Raw genomic sequence first — 19,876 nt, forward strand, 5'->3', positions numbered from 1 at the left:
GCAGGTGCCCAACAATCATTTATTATCATGTTGCAGCAACAGTTGTATCTTAAAAAATAAAATCACAAATTAGTCTGCAGTAGTATATAAGAGGATTGCAGTTTCCATGGTAGCCATTTCTGTCTCCAGGGGCTTGATAAATGCAAGTACTTCTTCACTCACATTTTGTCTTCCAGATTTTACAATAAGAGGAATCAGCATCCTATAACAACAGACAGTAACACGGATTAGTCTCTCCTTGTATTCACTTCAATTTCAGATTCTATTTTCTTTCTGAGAAAATAAATCATTGTCATTCACTGTTAAGGATTCCTATAAAAACTGAGCAAGTACTTAAATAATAACCTGAATTCTAAATCTACAGAAAAATATTTGTAATTCTCTATCTGGTATGCCTACCACTGGCTGGCCTCTGCTTATGCCATTTTTTAATTGATGGAATTTTCTTCTCTGGATCAACATATCACACTCATACCCTTGCTGACTTGCCTTAATAAATGCAAAGAACTGAAGCCAGCTAGTACAGAGGGTAAGTCATTTGTCATTTACCTGGCTTGAATCTTTGGGACCCATTTCCAAATCCCTAACACCAACTGTGGTTCTCTGACCACTGCCAAAGGTCACTCTTGAGAACCTGAGTAGACTCTGAGCACTGCCAGGTATGTCCCACCAAAATAAAAGAGTCTTGAAGAGAAAGGAGCAAGGAATAGAAAATTGAGTAAAATGCAGAACTTTGTTTGAGTACCTCTGGTTTTATGTAAACAATGAGATAATTCAGACTGGTATTAAAAAATGAAAGAAGCCATTTAAAAGAGACAAAGCAATAGATTGCATTTTATAAACGTGGTAATTGGAAAAGAGAGGCCATCGTTTTTGGTGAAAGTCAAATCAAAATAAATACTAAATTTACTGAGTAAGGCTTATATTTTACATATATATAGTCCACAGACAAAACCTTTGCATAAGCAGCTAACACTTTAGAACCATAACCACTCTCCAAGGTGTGGGTTATGGTTTGGGGAATCAGAGATTGGCTCTGGATATGCTGAGGGACCAGGGAACTTTGCAGTGCTGGAACCTTTCACAGCCAAAGCATGTACTCCAGCCCTTCACATGATCTCAGCCTTCCAAAGTATATTTTAAGCCCTTCCATATACTAACTCCTTTCATCTCCACTACACTAATCACCAGCTCCTGTCATCCTCATTAAATTCCCTTTTGTAGATGCAGAGACTGACCGGTAAAGAAATGATTTGCCCTCATCCATGGGTGAGTGCTAGGGAACGTGGCATTAACTCTGTTCTTCACTAGGATATTCTGGCACTTCTCCCTCTACTAAGTTGGTCTTCTCCTCCTTTTCTCTATCCTGGGCAAAGCACCACCATATCAACTGGTAAGTTTATACTCAGCTGTAATATTTGAGGAGTCTTACCTTTAGAACCATCCCATACTATCAAGTCTGAGCATGACCTAAGCTCTTTAGAACAGAATCGCTCCAGGGTCAGAGAGATAGTACAGTGGTTAGGGCACTTGCCTTGCACATGGCCAACCTGGTTCCAATTCCTGACATGCCAAATGGTCCCCAAGCCCTCCCAGATTATTCCTGAGAGCGGAAGCCAAGGGGAACAAGCAAACTGGTCCCGATTATAACTCGGTGGAAAAATGAATAGCCCTTCATAAAATTTTTTTAAAACTTAGGCATATTAGTGCAGCATGGAAGTTTTATCACTTTTGGCTCAGCATTTTGTTTTGCTTCATTCGCTTTTCCCCCACTAATTTATGTCTACTGTTCTTTAAAATATTAGAACAAATTAAACATTAACATTTTCTGGAGTGCTTAAATAGTGAGACTGTATAATGATACTTTTGTGCTGATGTTTCTTTTTCTTTTGAGGTTTGAACCATTCTCAGGGTGCTCAGGGCTTATTCCTGATTCTGTGCTCATGGATCACTGCTGGGAGAGCTCAAAGTACCTTACCCACCATACTATCTCTCCAACCCCAGTGTGATCTTTTCAAAAGAAATTATCACTCTGTCTTTACTGTAAAGTTGACTTGTATCATAAAATGTAGATATCAGCAGGGCCAGCAAGATAGTGGAGCTGGTCCACATGACCATCGCATATTTGATACCCGACATCTGACATGGTCCCCCAAGTACCACTAGCAGTGATCCCTGAACGCAGAGCCGAAAATCATTCAGTGTCCTGAGCAATGCCAGGTGTGACCCCCAAAAAAACCCAGAGGGTGTGGATAAAAAAAAAAAAGTATAAATCAATCTTACCACACCACTTTTAAAGTTCTGAATTCTCTTCTTCCCGAGTTTTCCAGTTATCCACCTGGCCAACGTTGGCATATATTGCCACATATATGCCAGTAACAAGTAAGGGTGATCTGAGATCCAAACTTCTTTCAGGTCATTGGCCATGCTGACTAACATCAACCGCACACAACGACTGGTGGCCATCTTATAGGACTGATCGCCAGGATTACCTACAATCTAAGAAAGTTACATTTAAAGAGATGGCTGAGTACTTCTCTGAGGTGTTTCGCAACTTTTCAGCTACAAGGACCTAGGCTATCTAGTTGCGTGTCTAGTCGAGTTGTCTCGTTGCTTGCTTTAGTGGGCCTGCTCGCATGTCTCTCAGACCTTGTGAAAAAAGTCAAGCTATACATAAAACTTCACAAAGCCTCAGAAAATAGAAATCAGACACTCATAACGTAAACATAGACAGCTTAAGTAAAAGATGAAGGTTCTCTGCTTTTAACTAGAATCATATCTAAATATACTTAGACGTCACTTTAGTCAGGACATTGTTACTAAACACATTAAGAAATAAAGTTTTATCCAGTACAAAGTCTATGGTGAGGAAAGGGAGGAAGCAGATAAAAGCAGTCTTTTGGTAGTGAAAAAAATGAAAACTACAAGTAATCTAGTCATCTCACTACGTTCTATAAACAAGGAAACTGGCCCAAAGAGGCAGCGATCTATCTGTGCTTTACACAGACCACGAACACTATGTTGAGATTCTAAGTCACTCACTTCTGAAACAACAAAAAACAAAGGTGCTTACTCAACTTGGAGCCTCCACAAGAAATGCAAGAAAGAACCTAGACCTGTGAACATTTACAAAGAAGCGTATTTACATCTCATGATAAGGGGAATACCATCTTTTTAGGGAATCTGTAAAAAGCTATAAGCTTTTTGCAGTCCTTTTATAAATTACTGTGTGTGATCAACTGCTAAGGAAAGCACAGGCTGATTTGAGGCTAACTTGAAATCTTACTTCTGCAAAGCATTGTTCGTTTTTTTTTTCTAAACTCCTTCAGCATAATTATACTAAAATGCAGCCAGACTGGATATTCTACTGTCAGTTTTATTTGTGAATGTACAGGAAGTTTTAAAAATATTGACTGGTTACATAACATTGACTTGTGCTAATCTCAGCAATGTCTTTAGACTTTATAAAAAAGTTTTTATATGTAATATATATTAAATTAAAACTTTAAATAAAATATAACATTTTATATATATTAAAATGATGCCAAAGCAATATCAGCTAGTCAACAATTGTCCTGATGCCAAGAGTTATAGAGTTTTGTAAATGATACATAAGCAACTCAAACAAAAATACCAGCGATACAAAACTAATATATAATCACTACAGTTCATAAAGCATTCAAATAGTTCCACAACTAGAAATGTTTACCTTTGTGACTTCCTCAGTAAACGATTCCTTAACAATATTTGATTGTACAGGTCCCGGGTAAATGGTAGAAACTAGTATGCCTGGATATGAAACAAGTTCAGTCCGGAGCGCGTCACAAAATCCCTAATATGTAAAAAGAAAGGCAAATAAATGCACATTAGCTCATGTTTACTAGTCACATAAAATTATTTCTATATTTTATGAGGAAATAAAATCAAAATGTGTTCTGGCACCCTTGGCCCCAGAGTATAGCGAGGAGAATGAAAGAAACTGACTGGAAGAAGAGAAACACAAATAGAAAAGGATGGAGGCCAGGAGCCAAGTGGTCTCAGATGCATTGGTGGTGTTAAAAAAGGATGGACCTCAATATGCAAGCCAAAGGCAACAACAGTAGAATCAAGAGACCCAAACCTAACAGTCTCGCCTTAAAATGGGCCTGTTTTCCTGGCTAGCTAGGGGTCAAAGGTGATGGTATGGGATGCACTTGGGAAACATTGATCGAGGGAGGCAGACACTGGGGGTGGGACTGGCCCTGATTTATCAAAATGGTTCCCATAGGGGCTGGAGTGGCGGTGCAAACAGTAAGGTGTCTGCCTTGCACATGCTAGCCCAGGACTGAATGTGATTTGATCCCCCTGGCATCCCATATGGTCTCCCAAGCCAGGAGCGATTTCTGAGTGCATAGCCAAAAGTAACCCGAGTGTCACCGGGTCTGGCCCCAAAACCAAATAAATAAATAAATAAATAAATAAAATATTTTAAAAATGTGTTCTGAATTGCCTGAGTCAAAAAACAGGAAATGTATTTCTTCCAGAAGGTCTGCTAGAACCGACATGCTCAGCAATTCCATGTAGAAATTCCATGTGTTCACAGGTGAACAACCACCCCTGGGTGAGGTACAGCTCCTCACCCTAGTCACAGTCTCCCCTCTTCCAAAGAAGAAATGCTCAGACCTGAACTTGACATGCTGTTCAGTGTCCTGGTGTTGCTGGAATATCCTGGTGTTGCTGGGGACCTCCAGGGCTGCATCCAGTGAGGCTCAGAGACCATGTCGTGTCAAGGATCTATCCCAGACTGAGTATACGCTGAGGCATGTGCCCAACTGAAAACTTATTACTATTTTGGCAACTACTTTAAGTAAGCATTCCTCTTTTGCAGTAATAAGAATAAACTGGATACACACACACACACAATATGACTGTTTAACCTACAACTGAAGATGAGTGTTGATGAGGGCTGGAAGGACCAGCCCACGATATGAAGTTTACCATAAAGAGAGGTGAGTGCAGTTAGAGAAATAACTACACTGACAGCTATCAGAACAATGGTAGTGAGTGAGAGAAGTAGAAAGCCTCTCTCTAATACAGGTAGGGGGTGGGGGAGGAGGGAGGGAGATGGGGAGCATTTGTGGTGAAAATGTTGCACTGGTGAATGGGGGTGTTCTTTTTATGACTGAAACCCAACTACAAACATGTTGGTAATCATGGTGCTTGAATAAAGATTAAAAAAAAAAAAAACTAAGAAAAAAAATGCTTAATCCTCCAGGCTTAAATACACTGTCCCTATCTAAATCAATATGGAGTAGACATCCACTTCACCCACCTCTTTTCTTAAATTAGAAAATGTCACTAAACAATACTGTCAGAAGCTGAGTGGCCTACCAACAGCCTAGATGGCTGATGCTAGGTTCTCTGTCCATTCATGCTCCAGTACCACAAAACAATTCCCAGCCTTAATGCAATCTCTAACCACCACAGGGTTAATCTGTCTCGAAGGGTTCTTGCTGTCAGACTAAAGTGCACCTGCCTCAAAGGGACAGAGATAAGATTATGAAGATGAATGAGTTCTTGCAACACCAGTCCTTCTGCCACTCTGCAGCCAATAACAACACATCATTTACTGCCTGTTTTTATTCTCTTCAGGGTAACTCATCTGTGCTTGTGCTTGTCCCTCTTGGAATGGAAGACCCCTGGATTGGTTCTTTACCCCTATCAGCTCACCCCCATTGGGTGGTCCTACTCTTCCCAATAAAGACCTCGGGTCAGAGACTGCTTGAGGTTCCACAGCGAGCCTGCCTGCCTGCTGGTATCTTGCCTACTGGATAAAGATAGCTTTACCTTTAGCCTACTAGATAGCTTGTGGTGCAGTTCCTGAACATGGTTTATCATTTTTACCTTGTGTGGATATTTGTTGCATCCACATTGCTCATAGACCCATGTTCCCTAATCCCCCACCCCCACCCCAGGACTGGGGGATGAGATTTCCACGACACTGGGTGCCACAAACAGTCTACAACTGGTGAGATGAATCTCTGGGAGATTCATAGTTACCCAAGTGGATTATTCCACCTTGGATTAAGAATCTAGCTCCTACTTGGTTCAAGGCTATGACAATGGCTTGGTTTTGGATTAAGGGGCCCTGGCCTTTCTCTGCACATATTGCTACCTTCTTTCTTCCAATAACCAATATAAAATATACTGAAGTAGTCATTTGCGTATTAGTCATTTTGGTAATGCTCCTAATAGGCAATATCATGTATATGTCCCTTGCAATGCAGGGTGCACAGAGCAAGCTTTCTGCTTGTTTGTTTGTTTGTTTGTTTGTTTTGGAGCTACAACCAGTGGTGCTCAGAGGTTACTCCTGGCTTTGCACTCAGAAATCACTCCTGGCAGTGTGTGTGTGTGGGGGGGGGGGGGGGTTATGGGATGTCAGAGATTGAATCCAGATCCATTCCAATTGGCCATATGCAAGGCAAATGCCCTACCACTGTGCTATAGCTTCGGCCAGGCCAAGCTTTCTGAAACGCCTTCAACTTCAGAATATAAAAGCACGTTCCCAGTACTGAAACATGTTCAAGCCAAAAGCCATGAGCCTGGAATCTCACCACCCTCCACTGTTGCTAGGCCAGTGAAATCACCAGCTGCTGAGATTGATAAACCAAATTAAACATCCTGCAAATGAGCCGGTCACAGCTCCATCGGACGCTGAGTCCAAAAGCAGATCTGTAAGATGACCTTCCACCCCTCCTTGCCTCCACTCTGCAGAGAGTAGGAGCTATTACCCTCCCCAACTTGCCTATATCACCTGACTGCCTGTGGATCATTACTTCACAGATATCCTGAACCCACAGACCCCTGGGCCAAAAGGGCATCAGGTACTGGACAGGGCCAAGAAAGGCCTCACACCATCCATTCCACCCACAACTAATTAGGGCTCGTTAATTAATAATTATACAAGATCTAGTGGCAGCTCCCTCCCATCAGGAAAACAACCAAACTCCAACCTGTGTGGGCTTAAACATGGACTCTCTCAGTCTGTTTAAAAGGCATCTTCACAGTACGGTCTACTTTCTCGGTTTTTGAATTGTATTCCTTACTCTTACTACCTGGAGTGAAGGTGAATTTTGGACCCCTCAGGTCTTTAATACTGTGTGATTAAGAACTGCCTGAGTTCTTCCCAATTGATGCGGTGGAAAATGTGATTTTCTGACGGAACTAAAACCAAGTTTAATATCCAGGTTCGATTCCCGGCATCCCATATGATCCCCCCCCCCCCAAGCCTGCCAGGATCGATTTCTGAGCACAAAGCCAGAAGTAACACTGCCAGGTGTGGCCCAAAACAAACAATAAACAAAAAGGTAGGCTGAGGATAGGGGCTAGATAAGTGGTTTATGGGGATCTTTACATCCTGGAAAATAGACACCACAGAAGGAAACCGTCCTTGGAGGGAGACCTGTAATTGTTGTAACTGTGATTTATCTCTGCTGCCTCTCAAAGAGAAGACTACTTGGAGATAAACACACTTCAAAGATTTCTGTCCCATCAGACACTAAATCCTCTTGGATATGTAAAAGTTTAACCTGAGGGGGGGGGAGGCAGAGCAATAGCACAGCAGGAAGAGCATTTGCCTTAGGAGCCAACTCAGGTTTGATCCCTGTCTGGTCCCCTAGATTGCTAGGAGTAATTTCTTTTTGTTTTTTGTTCTTGTCGGCCACACCCGTTTGATGATGCTCAGGGATTACTCCAAGCTATGAACTCAGAAATTGCTCCTGGCTTGGGGGGGACCATATGGGATGCCATGGGGAATCGAACCGTACTAAGTTAGTGCTCACAAGGCAGGCAGACGCCTTACCTCTAGCACTACCACTCCGGCCCCGATGGGTAGAAGTAATTTCTGAAAGTAGAGCCAGGAGAGTAATCCCTGAGTGCCATGGGGTGTGGCCCAAATCCAAACCAAAATAATAAAAAAAAAAATCAACCTGGATGAAGCATAGATTATCCTAGATAAGCAAATGTCTGACAAGGTTCCCCTTGTTCTTCCTAAATTTGTTGTATTGAGATAATAAATATGGAATGAGGTCTGTCAGTCCACAAAACTGACGATTGCTAGTCCACTAAACCTTTGCTTTTTCTCTCGTTTCTACAGTTTTCTTAATCCTCACAGTGCTCCTGGTTGAGACCTGTTCACTAGCGGCCAGTCCCCACTGTATATCTTTTTTTTGGGGGGGGAGGAGAAAATGGGGACCACATCTAGTACTAAGAGGTTACTCCTGACAGTGCTCAAGGAACCAGATGGGATGCCTAGGACTAAACCCAGTTTTAGTCACATCCAAGGTAAACACTCTACCCCCAGTCCCAGCAATATCTTAACTATCACAGCCCCCAGGATCTGTGTGCAGCATTGTACGTATTCAATACATTTTGAATTATGAGGCTAATCTTTTTTAGCCAGTGAAGGTCTCCTTTGGGTCTTTGTTCTTTTTTGGGGGGACAGGGGGCACACACAGTGATGCTCAAGTGTTACTCCTGGCTCTGCACTCTGAAATTGCTCCTGGCAGGCTCGGGGGACCATATGGGATACCAGAGGATCGAACCAAAGTCTGTCCTGGGTCAGACTACTGGGTCAAATACCAAAACCTCATGCAAGGCAAACGCCCTACCACTGCGCCAACGCTTGGGCTCCTGGGTCTTTGTTCCTATCAGAGCTCAGTTGCAGTGACTTCTTGCACTGGTGGTTTATCCACTACATATGTACGTAGATCAGTTGGAGCTGGGTGAGAGGAGCCTTACCTGCAGTGCATGCTTGCTGCCGCAATATCCACTGGAGAGGGGTGCAGCCATAAAACCCATGAGGCTGTTCACAGTAACAATCTTGCCTTGTTTCTTCTCAATCATGTGAGGCAGAACACACTTTGTCAAAGACACTGTCCCCAAGTAGTTGATCTCTATGAGTTCCTTGTAGACATCCAAGCTGGCGTCTACAACCAAAGAGCGCTGAGATTTCCCGCCATTGTTGACCAGAATGTCGATCTAGAAAATGAAATCAGAAAAACAGCTTTTGGGAGCTGACCGGTTGGTGTGTTGATGGATCGCCTTGCTATCTATGGTTTTGTTATGTTGCTATGTTGAACAATGAATGAAATGGAAAAGTTTTTCCAGAACTAATAAAGGATCAAATAAAAATCAGAATTAGTCTATGGCATTGAATTGAATTCTCATAATTAACGTTTTATGGAAAGTATTGTGAGAACTGGGCCTAAGAACAAGATGGGCCTAAACCCCAGACAGGTTGAAAGTTTAAGTGCTTTCCACTCTGAGGGAATTAACTCAGAAACAATGAATGTGCCTCCAAGAATGAAGAACTAGAGGTTGGATGAGCTCACTATCTGTGAAGGATCCCTTAACAACCTAGGTTTGAATCAGAGTATCCTTAGACAATCAAAGTGAAGTCAGAAAAATCACTGATGAATTAAGACATCTATACAATGAAATAATGGTTCTGTTACTCTTTGTGATTTCTATATAAACTGCTTGAAGATTTGACTCGGGGTCCTTGCCAAGACTCCCCTGGTTGGATGAGAGTTGGACCTCGGCCAGCTGAATAAACTCCCTTTTGTGCTTTGCATTAGCTGAGGCGGTCTTTGATTCTCAACGCTGACTCGGGTGTCAACTCCAACCCTAACAATATCAAGTGTGTCTTTATGAAAAAATACCAAAACCAAATGGGCAGTTATTATTATATATGAATTATTTAGATATGAAAAGATCTGATCAAGGGAAATCAAAGAGTCCAAAATCTTGACAAAAGACAACAAGTAGGCCTGGATATCAGTGCATGGGCCCCTTTATCTTTAATGACAGCACCACATCTTCAGCAGCTACCTCAAAGACGTATTAATTCACAGTGCTACTTACTTTACCAAACTTCTGGAGAACTGCTTTGGTCGCTGCTGCATGAGAATTTCTATCGGCCAGGTCGAGAGGCAGAACAAGTATATCTTTTTCTTTTAAATGGCTAGTTTCTAAAATAGAGACACTTAGAAGTTAGTGTGAAATTTTTGCAGTCAATCTTTCAATCAAGCGCTTTGCTCCTTACATTTAAAAGAGCTCTCCCAGTCCTCCCCAGCCCCAAAATACAGCCAAATTTGGCAACAAACTCATTTCTGAATGGCCCTGAGGAGTTTCTCTCAGGGATCAAGAGACTGTTGGGAAAATGGCAACGTATTATGAAACAAAATGCTGGCAGGTATACAGAGAAAACAGAATAGTTCTCCTCGAGTCAAAAGTAGTTTCTCCTTGAGACAGACTCTAAATAAAAGAACTTGACATTGTAATACAAATTGAAAGGCATATATTGAGCAGTATTTTCTTTACCAATATAAAGAAACACACATTTGCCTAATGGTTAGTCACAATTTTAGCTTTATACGTGTTTATACTCTTTTATACATGTTTAAAACAAAAAAAGACAGGGAGATGGCTCAAAGTGCTGGAGTGCATGTCCTGCATGCAAAGGTTCCAGTTTGGTTCCCAGGCCTGGTACCCTCTGAGCACTGCTGAGTATAGCTCTAATGGACCCCAGAACTGCATGCATGGCCCAACCTTCAGGCCGGCACAGCAGGGCCAAGTATTGCTAGGAATGACCCTCAGGCCACTCTACCTTTGCTTGCAAGAACAGAACAGAAAAGAAAAGAAAAGAAAAGAAAAGAAAAGAAAAGAAAAGAAAAGAAAAGAAGAGAGGAGAGGAGAGAGAAGAAAAGAGGAAAGGAAAGGAGAGGAAGTGAGAGGAGAGGAAGGGAGGAGTGGAGTGGAGAGGAGAGGAGAGGAGAGAGAGAAAAAAGAAGAGAAGAGAGGAGAAAGGAAAGAAAGGAGAAAGAAGAAAGAAAGAAAGAAAGAAAGAAAGAAAGAAAGAAAGAAAGAAAGAAAGAAAGAAAGAAAGAAAGAAAGAAAGAAAGAAAGAAAGAAAGAAAGAAAGAGAGAAGAAAGAGAGATAAAGAAAGAAAGAAAGAAAGAAAGAAAGAAAGAAAGAAAAAGAAAGAAAGAGAAAGAAAGAAAAAGAAAAAGAGAAAGAGGAAAGAAAGGAAGGAAGGAAGGAAGGAAGGAAGGAAGGAAGGAAGGAAGGAAGGAAGGAAGGAAGGAAGGAAGGAAGGAAGGAAGGAAAGAAAGAAAGAAAGAAAGAAAGAAAGAAAGAAAGAGAGAGAGAGAGAGAGAGAGAAAGAAAGAAAGAAAGAAATAAAGAAAGAAAGAAAGAAAGAAAGAAAGAAAGAAAGAAAGAAAGAAAGAAAGAAAGAAAGAAAGAAAGAAAGAAAGAAAGAAAGAAAGAAAAGAAAGAAAGAAAAGAAAGAGAAAGAAAGAAATCAGGGCTAAGAACATTGCATTTCATAGACAACATGCCTAGCATTCAAGGGACCTTAGATTTTATCCCTGGCATTACAAAAAGAATGTTGCTTTCTTTTTTAATTGAATCACCATAAGTTACAAAGCTACCAAGTTATTCATGGCTGAGTTTCAAACAAAGGATGTCCCAATACCAGGCCCTTCATTAGTCAGTGTCCACTTCCCTCCCTCAATGTGCCCAGTTACTCTTCTGCCCTCCAGTCCGCCTCTATCAGGGGTAATTTATACCTCCTTCCAGCACTCTATTCTCCAGTTACTACTTCCCTCTAAAGAAGCTGATTTTTGAAGATCAGTAAGAAGCTTTAAGTCATCAAGTCACACGACTCAGATGCTTCCTGCTAGCAGAAACTCAGAATTTCGGGAAGACAAATAAGGAGGACACAATGCTAAAGTTCCCAACCAAAGGACATGCTACCAGGGGTCCTCAAACTTTTTAAACAGGGGGCCAGTTCACTGTCCTTCAGACTGCTGGAGGGCCAGATTATAGTAAAAACAAAAATTATGAACAAATTTCTATGCACACTGCATATATCTTATTTAGAAGTGAAGAAACAAAATGGGAATAAATACAATATGGGGCCCGCGGGCCATAGTTTGAAGACCCCTGTCAGCTAGACCAACACAAGACCTTCCTACTAGTGATGGTGCAGTGGTAGGACATTTGTCTTGCATGTGGCTGATCCAGGCTGGACCTCGGTTTGATTCCTGGCATCCCATATTGTCCCCCAAGCCAGGAGCGATTTCTGAGCGCAGAGCTAGGAGTAACCCCTGAGCTCATTGGGTGTGGCCCAAAAAACAAAAATAAAAAAGAAATGGATGTTTTTGCACTTAACCTGAATTGATAATGAGAAAAATAAGCAAGTACAGAAACAAATGAGTCTGTCAAGAACTTGTAAGTAGGGGCCAGAGAAATAGAATGGTGGGTCACAAGCCTGTCTCGCACACAGCCAACTAGGTTTCAATGTCTGGAACCACATATGATTTCCTGAACTTGCCAGGAGTGAACTCTGAGTGCAGTCAGCACACTCAGGACTAAGCCGGGAGCACAGGCGGGTGTGTCCCCAAAACAAAAAAAGAATTGATGGGCAAAAGAGTAAATTGTGATGCATCAACAATAAGTCAATAAAAAGTTTGAGCGAATGATCCAATAGGTAAAAAGGAAACCAATCAGCCTCACTCACTCCACTTCAGAAATGTTTCTATGATTCATATCTGCCAGAGCAGACAAATCTCAATAGTAGAGATCCAACTGCCTTAAGAGGAAAGAGACCCAGTACAAAACACAAAAGGCCTTTTAAAGCAGTGCCAGAAAGAGGCCTCGTGGTGCTGGCATCTCTCATTCCTGGGTAGCTACCTCCCTGAACAAATTGAAGGAAAGATTTTTTGAAAGAATGGTAGCAGGATGACCCAACAACCAATCTATTTGAAAATTTAAAAGTATCTCGGTTTAGGTACTAAACGCGTCAAAAAATATTAACATTATAATTTGGGGTTATTTTTTATGTAAGCATGACTACAGAAAAAAGTGAATAAAAACTATTGCCCTGGGGCCTGAGCGATGGCACAGTGGTAGGCCATTTGCCTTGCAAGTGCTAACCTAGGACGGACCACGGTTCGATCCCCCAGAGACCCATATGGCCCCTGAAGCCAGGAGTGATTTCTGAGCACATAGCCAGGAGTAACCCCTGAGTGTCACTGGGTGTGGCCCTCAAACAAAAACAAACTAACAGAAAACTATTGCCCTATAGTGAAAATGAAAGATGTTAACTCAGCTTGCAATGTTCTAGGGGGGCTCCCAAACAGTGCTCAAAAGACCCAGGGCCCCTCTCTGAGAATCTCAGCCAATCCAGCTGCAGTTCAATGCCAGGGCTTGAAAATGTGGTGCTGCTTGCTCCTGAGGTGCCAGGGATTACCTGAGCCACCCCAGTGAAGGTGGGGTCACAAGACTGCATCCAGCAATGCTTAGAGGACCTCATGGCGCCTGGGATCAAGCCAGGGTTGGTCACATGCAAGCTAGGTACCTTGTCTCCTACCTTGTGTACTTTGTGAAATCTCTCAAACTCCTTGAAAATTGCAATTTTTAAGCCTAAATTCATTCTTCCCTGCTCTTTCTATTTTTCTTTTAAAAAAAAAAATCTCACATCTAGGGGCCAGAGAGCTAGCATGGAGGTAGGGCATTTGCCTTGCGTGAAGACAGGCGGTGGTATGAATCCCGGCATCCCATCTGGTCCCCTGAGCCTACTGGGGACGATTTCTGCGCATAGAGCTAGGTGTAACTCCCCCCAAAAAATCTTACATTTCATGTAATATTAATATCTGTATCTGATATTTTAACTAAGGCTATGTACATTTATGTCATATATAAGAAATAAAACTGGAGCAGGATTTTTGGCTAGCACGGGCGGGCAGCTGGCAGGCCTCCGTATGTGCCAGCGGCCTCTTGGCCCGGCTTAGGGTAGGGGGGCTCGGACATGGGTCACCCGACCCCCCTCTCCCCCTTTCCTCCGGATCTCCAGGTGGGTTTCTGGAAGGAGCTGATGGGACACCCTGGGTTTTCCCCACTCCCTGGCCCGGTCCGGACTCTGGCCTAGGGTGGGGCTTAAATCCCCTTCCTTCGGGCTTGGGAGGGTCTCTCTCCCTTCCTGGAGCAGGATTTTTGGCTAGCACGGGCGGGCAGCTGGCAGGCCTCCGTATGTGCCAGCGGCCTCCTCTCCCCCTTTCCTCCGGATCTCCAGGTGGCTACAGAGGTTGGCTAAGGGGGTGGAGATTGATCTGGGGGGTGGCAGATAGCTGCTCAGCTATACTCAGTCTGTCACTGGCAATTCCATACCAGTCTACATTTTGCAAACCGCGCGGGGGCGCTATATGCTCCTCCCAACCATTAGTATCCCATATTTACTCTTCTTAACTTCAGTAACAAACAGTTCTATTCTCTGACCAAAGACATACAGTAGATCTAACAAATCCCAGAACTACTTAGAAGGACAGAAATTGAACACATATTGAACACATATATCTTTTGAATATTTTATGCGTATTTTCTTTAACTGATGTATCTCTCTATATATTCCTCTACTATGATGTTTCTATCCACTTTTCATCTTGTCTTTTCTTTGTAAGCTGTTCAGTAAGGATTGTTGGTGGAACTGTCCCTCAGTTTGATGCCTATGATTGAACTATGTCATGGAAATTGCTGGTCTTGTTCCCATTGCCTCCAGATGCACCAATAATGCTTCACGGCATTGATCCTTGTTTGCATAGACACATTAAAATGGGAAAACACCATACATACAGATAAGTTCTTATCTAATAAATCTCAGTACAATGTACCTTACACCCTGAACATTGATATAATGACCTGGCACAGGCCTCAGAAGAATGGGCATCCTCCATTCATGCCAGAACCAGGCAAGCTATCTACGAAACATCCAAGGTCTTTTATAGCAACAGCTGGAAGCAGTCCTCTACCAGGAAAGACTCTACCAAGGGTCTGACATCGACCTCCTAAAAAGAGACTTCCGTTTACACTGAGAAGACTTGACAACAACAATGACCTGCTCTACAGGACATGGTTCTCTCTATTGCCCCATAAGTGTGAGGTGAAATGAGAGGATGCTCCACACCATCCTGACTACAATATGGGATATGCAGACTCCAGGATCTTTAATACAGAAGCATGATACCAACAACAACAGAGACTAAGTGAGGAATGGAGGTGTATTGCCACTACAGAGGATGACTTGAATTGGACAAACTAGTGTGCCTGGAGCCTAGAGTCAGTCCTGTGCCAGGAAACTTCAGGGGTAGGGTCTCCTTGTATTTAGACCATAATTTGCCTTTCCATATCCCTTATGTTTTGGTGGGCCTATGCAAACAAATGCCACTTTAATACCGTTTTTTACTATGTTCCCTTGACTCCAATCCTTAAGAAAAACAACCCACTAAAACTTTTGAGGCTAACTTAAACTAGTAAGCATGTGCATGGAACTAGAGAAATGTACTTTGCCCTCAATGTTTAAGGAGTTATATAAGTCTAATGTCTTTAGATTATATTTTGTGCTGCTAAGTATGTACTACAACTGGGGATTTGAGGGACAAAGTAATTGTATTGTACATGGGTTCAGTTTTGTTTTTCTTAATGTTCTTTGGCTGAAAGTTCAAGGCTGGGATATCATCGATGGGACTACCGAGAATTCTGTTTATGGGTGATTGGGCTTCCACTGTAACTTTACCCTGTCCTCTTTCTTTGCATCTTTGTTGTCATAATTAAAATAATAAAAAAAATTAAAAAAAAAAAGAAATAAAACTGTTTGTTATTGGTTATTTTCTTTTGGTTTTTGGGCCACACCCAGAGGCACTCAGGGGTTACTCCTCCTGTCTCTGCACTCGGAAATCACTCCTGGCAGTCTCGTGGGACCATATGGGATGCCGGGAATCGAACTGAGGTCCGTCCTGTGTTGGCCTCGTGCAAGGCAAATGCTCTACTGCTGTGCTATCACTCTGGCCCCTAAACTGGTATATTTTTCTTTATGATAAAACGGTAAGACATGTGTGTCAGCGAGATAGTACCATGCGTAATGTGTCTGTCTTGCATGCAGGCAACCCAGTTACATCTTTAGTATCACATATGATATTATCATCAAAAATGACTCCTGAGCACAGAGCCCAGGAGTAGCCCTTGAGTACCACCAAAGTATGGTAGGTATGGTCCAATAGCCTTCCTCAAATACATTTACACAGATATGTATATTTATCTCCTTATATATACACTATAATATATTTAATATTTAGGCCCCAGAGGTAGCTTAAAGAATGGGAGTGCATACTTTCATGCTGGTGCCGAGTTCAATGCCCCACACAACATGTTCGTCCAAGAATTACTGTGAGTGGCCACAAGTACTAAGTCGGGATGCCCGGCTCCCCCCCCCCAAAAAAAATATATATATATTTAGTTACAAAATGTACCAGCATTGGTGGTCACTTTTTTAAGCCAAGAGTCAGAACAAAAAATAAACTAGAGGGGCCCCTGGATGTGATTCAGTGGTATAATGCCTGCTTTGCATGTCTGAGGTTGAGTTCCACCACTGACACCACCTCATATCACTTCATGTAATCTCCATTCAGCTCTCCTGGGGTAATCCCTATATGAGCAGAAGTCTGATCAACTGTGCCCATCACACAGCAACAACTACCACAAAGAAGGGGAAGGAAGGAAGAGAGAAACAAGAATAAAGTGCAGGTGCCAGAACGATAGCACAGTGAGTCGGGCATTTGCCTTGCACAAAGCCGATTCAGGTTCGATCCTTGGTCTCCCCTATGGTCCCCCGAGCCTGCCAGGTGTGTTTTCTGAGCACAAAGCCAGGAGTAACCCCTGAGTGCCACTGTGTGACCCCGCCCCCCCAAAAGTAGAAAGGTGGCAGAAAAATAAAAGGGCAGCTAATTTAAAGATAACAAAATAAAGGATTTTGGATCAAAGTACTGCAGCATTTGGAACCTGAAATGTGCTGCTTAGGAAAATTCCCTTTTTCCCCAAATTCCCCAAACTGAGTTTGGATTTTGATTTATTTCTAGGAAGAATTGCTGACATGGTAGGTGTACTTACCAAGGCATTTATTTTTCACTCTTTCTAGCTCATCCAATCTTCTGGCTGACAGCACAAGACAAACGCATAGTTTGGATAGCTGGTAAGCCAGCTCTTCGCCAATCCCACTTGATGCTCCAGTTATCCACACCACCTGAGAGGTCAGCTCCCATTCTGTTGACAAGTGAGGGTTAGAAAGGGAAGATAAACCATGAATTAGACCCCTAAATCAAGGATTCAAATAAATGAGACCTAATTTTAAAATGATGAATGCAAAATCAATAGTATTAAGAGTAATTGAAAAATAATTTTTATTTTGTATTCCAGATCCCAGGTGAGTTTTCCATACTTTTTACTTCCAGGTAAGTCTCCTAACTCTGTTAACTGAGCTTATGGATCTTTTTGAAGGAGGAGTAAATTTGGGGCTACACCCAATAGTGCTCAGGGGGTCTCTCACAGTAGTGACCACCAGGGCCAGCCACAGGCAAAGCAAGCACTTTAGCTTATGAACTCTCTCTCTCTCTGTCCTCCCTTTATCTATGGAGCTAGTTACCTGTGTATCTGAAAGAGAAAAGAAAGGCCGAGTGAGCGAAATCTGTCTGGACTCACTTTTTCTCACTTTCTGGATCTACAAAATGATGGATATAGTTAAGATCATCACTGGAAATCCCCCAAAAAGGGCCTAAAAAATAGTACAGAAGATAAGGCACTTGCTTTTACATGTGGCTTTTACAATTTTATTGAACCTGAGATTTCTCATGAATTTTCTTCATTTTCTTTTTTTTTTTTGGGGGGGGCCACACCCGGCGTTGCTCAGGGGTTACTTCTGGCTATTTGCTCAGAAATAGCTCCTGGCAGGCGCGGGGGACCATATGGGACACCGGGATTCGAACCAACCACCTTTGGTCCTGGATTGGCTGCTTGCAAGGCAAACGCCGCTGTGCTATCTCTCCGGGCCCCAATTTTCTTCATTTTCATTAAAGATTTTTTCAAATAATATTTTTTATTTAAACTCCTTGGTTACAAACATGATTGTGGTTGTGTTCCAGTCATATAGGAGGACACCCTCCATCACCAGTGCAACATTCCCACCACCAATGTCCCAAATATCCCTCCTCCCCTCCCCGCCCCCACCTGTACTCTAGACAGGCTTTCTATTTCCCTCATACATTCTCATTGTTAGGACAGTTCGCAATGTAGTTATTTCTCTAACTAAACTCGTCACTCTTTGTGGTGAGGTTTATGACATGGGCTGTAACTTCCAGCCCTCCTCTCTTTTGTCTCTGAAAATTATTGCAAAAATGTCTTTCATTTTTCTTAAAACCCGTAGATGAGTGAGACCATTCTGCCTCTCTCTCTCTCTCTCTCTCTCTCTCTCTCTCTCTCTCTCTCTCTCTCTCTCTCTCTCTCTCTCTCTCTCTCCCCCTCTCCCTCTGACTTATTTCACTCAGCATAATAGATTCCATGTACATCCATGTATAGGAAAATTTCATGACTTCATCTCTCCTGACGACTGCATAATATTTCATTGTGTATATGTACCACAGTTTCTGTAGCCATTCATCTGTCGATGGGCATCTTGGTTATTTCCAGAGTCTTGCTATGGTAAATAGTGCTGCAATAAATATAGGTGTAAGGAAGGAATTTTTGTATTGTATTTTTGTGTTCCCACTGAGTGGGAAAAACTATTCACCCAATACCCATCAGACAAGGGGCTAATCTCCAAAATATACAAGACACTGACAGAAATTTACAAGAAAAAAACATCTAATCCCATCAAAAAATGGGGAGAAGAAATAGACAGACACTTTGACAAAGAAGAAATACAAATGGCCAAAAGACACATGAAAAAATGTTCCACATCACTAATCATCAGGGAGATGCAAATCAAAACGATGAGATACCACCTCACACCACAGAGAATGGCACACATCACAAAGAATGAGAATAAAGTGTTGGCGGGGATGTGGAGAGAAAGGAACTCTTATCCACTGCTGGTGGGAATACCGTCTAGTTCAACCTCTATGGAAAGCGATATGGAGATTCCTCCAAAACCTGGAAATAGAGCTCCCATTCAATCCAGCTATACCACTCCTAGAATATACCCTAGGAACACAAAAATTCAATCTCTCTATCTCTTATGGAACCATGAGCACTGCCAGTAATAATTCCTAAGTGCAGAGCTTAGAGTAACCCCTGAATACCACTGAACAAAACAAAAGCTCCCACTTTTGAATGCTTTCATTATAACTTGCAAATATTCTTTGCAATTGGATCTGAATATACCATTACTAGCATGTTGATGAGTCTAAATATACCAATATATATACTCTGATAGGATTCTTCAGAATTTTAAATAGTCATGCTTTCCTTACTTTTAACTTGCGTATGTTAAACCATCTTTGCGTCTCGGAAATGAATCCTACTGGGTCATGGTGTATGACCTTCTTGATGAGACGTTGGATCCTATTTGCTACACTTTTGTTGAGGATCTTTGCATCTCTGTTCATCAAGGATAGTGGCCTTTACTTACTTACTTACTTACTTACTTACTTACTTACTTACTTACTTACTTACTTACTTACTTACTTACTTACTTCTTACTTACTTACATACATACATACATACTCACTCACTCACTCACTCACTTACTTCTTACTTACTTACTTACTTACTTACTTACATACTCACTCACTCACTCACTCACTCACTCCTCCCTCCCTCCCTCCTTCCCTCCCTCCCTCCCTCCCTCCCTCCCTCCCTCCTTCCTTCCTTCCTTCCTTCCTTCCTTCCTTCCTTCCTTCCTTCCTTCCTTCCTTCCTTCCTTCCTTCCTTCCTCCCTCCCCTTAAAGGATTGGCAGTAGGTCCTCTTTAAAGGTCTGAAAGAGGGCCCGGAGAGATAGCACAGCG

General features: G+C 42.2%; 1 protein-coding gene across 1 annotated transcript in view; it reads right to left on the reverse strand.

The window, feature by feature from the left end:
• Window positions 1-19,876, reverse strand: part of DHRS7 (dehydrogenase/reductase 7) — a 30,813-nt gene continuing 10,937 nt past the window's right edge. Inside the window, exons 2-7 of the mRNA XM_049770466.1 lie at window positions 16,988-17,140; window positions 9,904-10,010; window positions 8,779-9,018; window positions 3,710-3,832; window positions 2,284-2,499; window positions 1-202 (exon numbers count right to left, since the gene is read on the reverse strand). Coding sequence (XP_049626423.1) covers window positions 155-202; window positions 2,284-2,499; window positions 3,710-3,832; window positions 8,779-9,018; window positions 9,904-10,010; window positions 16,988-17,140 — 887 coding nt within the window. The 3' untranslated portion in view covers window positions 1-154. The remainder of the gene's footprint in view (window positions 203-2,283; window positions 2,500-3,709; window positions 3,833-8,778; window positions 9,019-9,903; window positions 10,011-16,987; window positions 17,141-19,876) is intronic.

The sequence above is a fragment of the Suncus etruscus genome, chromosome 3, assembly GCF_024139225.1.
Source record: "Suncus etruscus isolate mSunEtr1 chromosome 3, mSunEtr1.pri.cur, whole genome shotgun sequence".
Lineage (NCBI taxonomy): Eukaryota > Metazoa > Chordata > Mammalia > Eulipotyphla > Soricidae > Suncus > Suncus etruscus.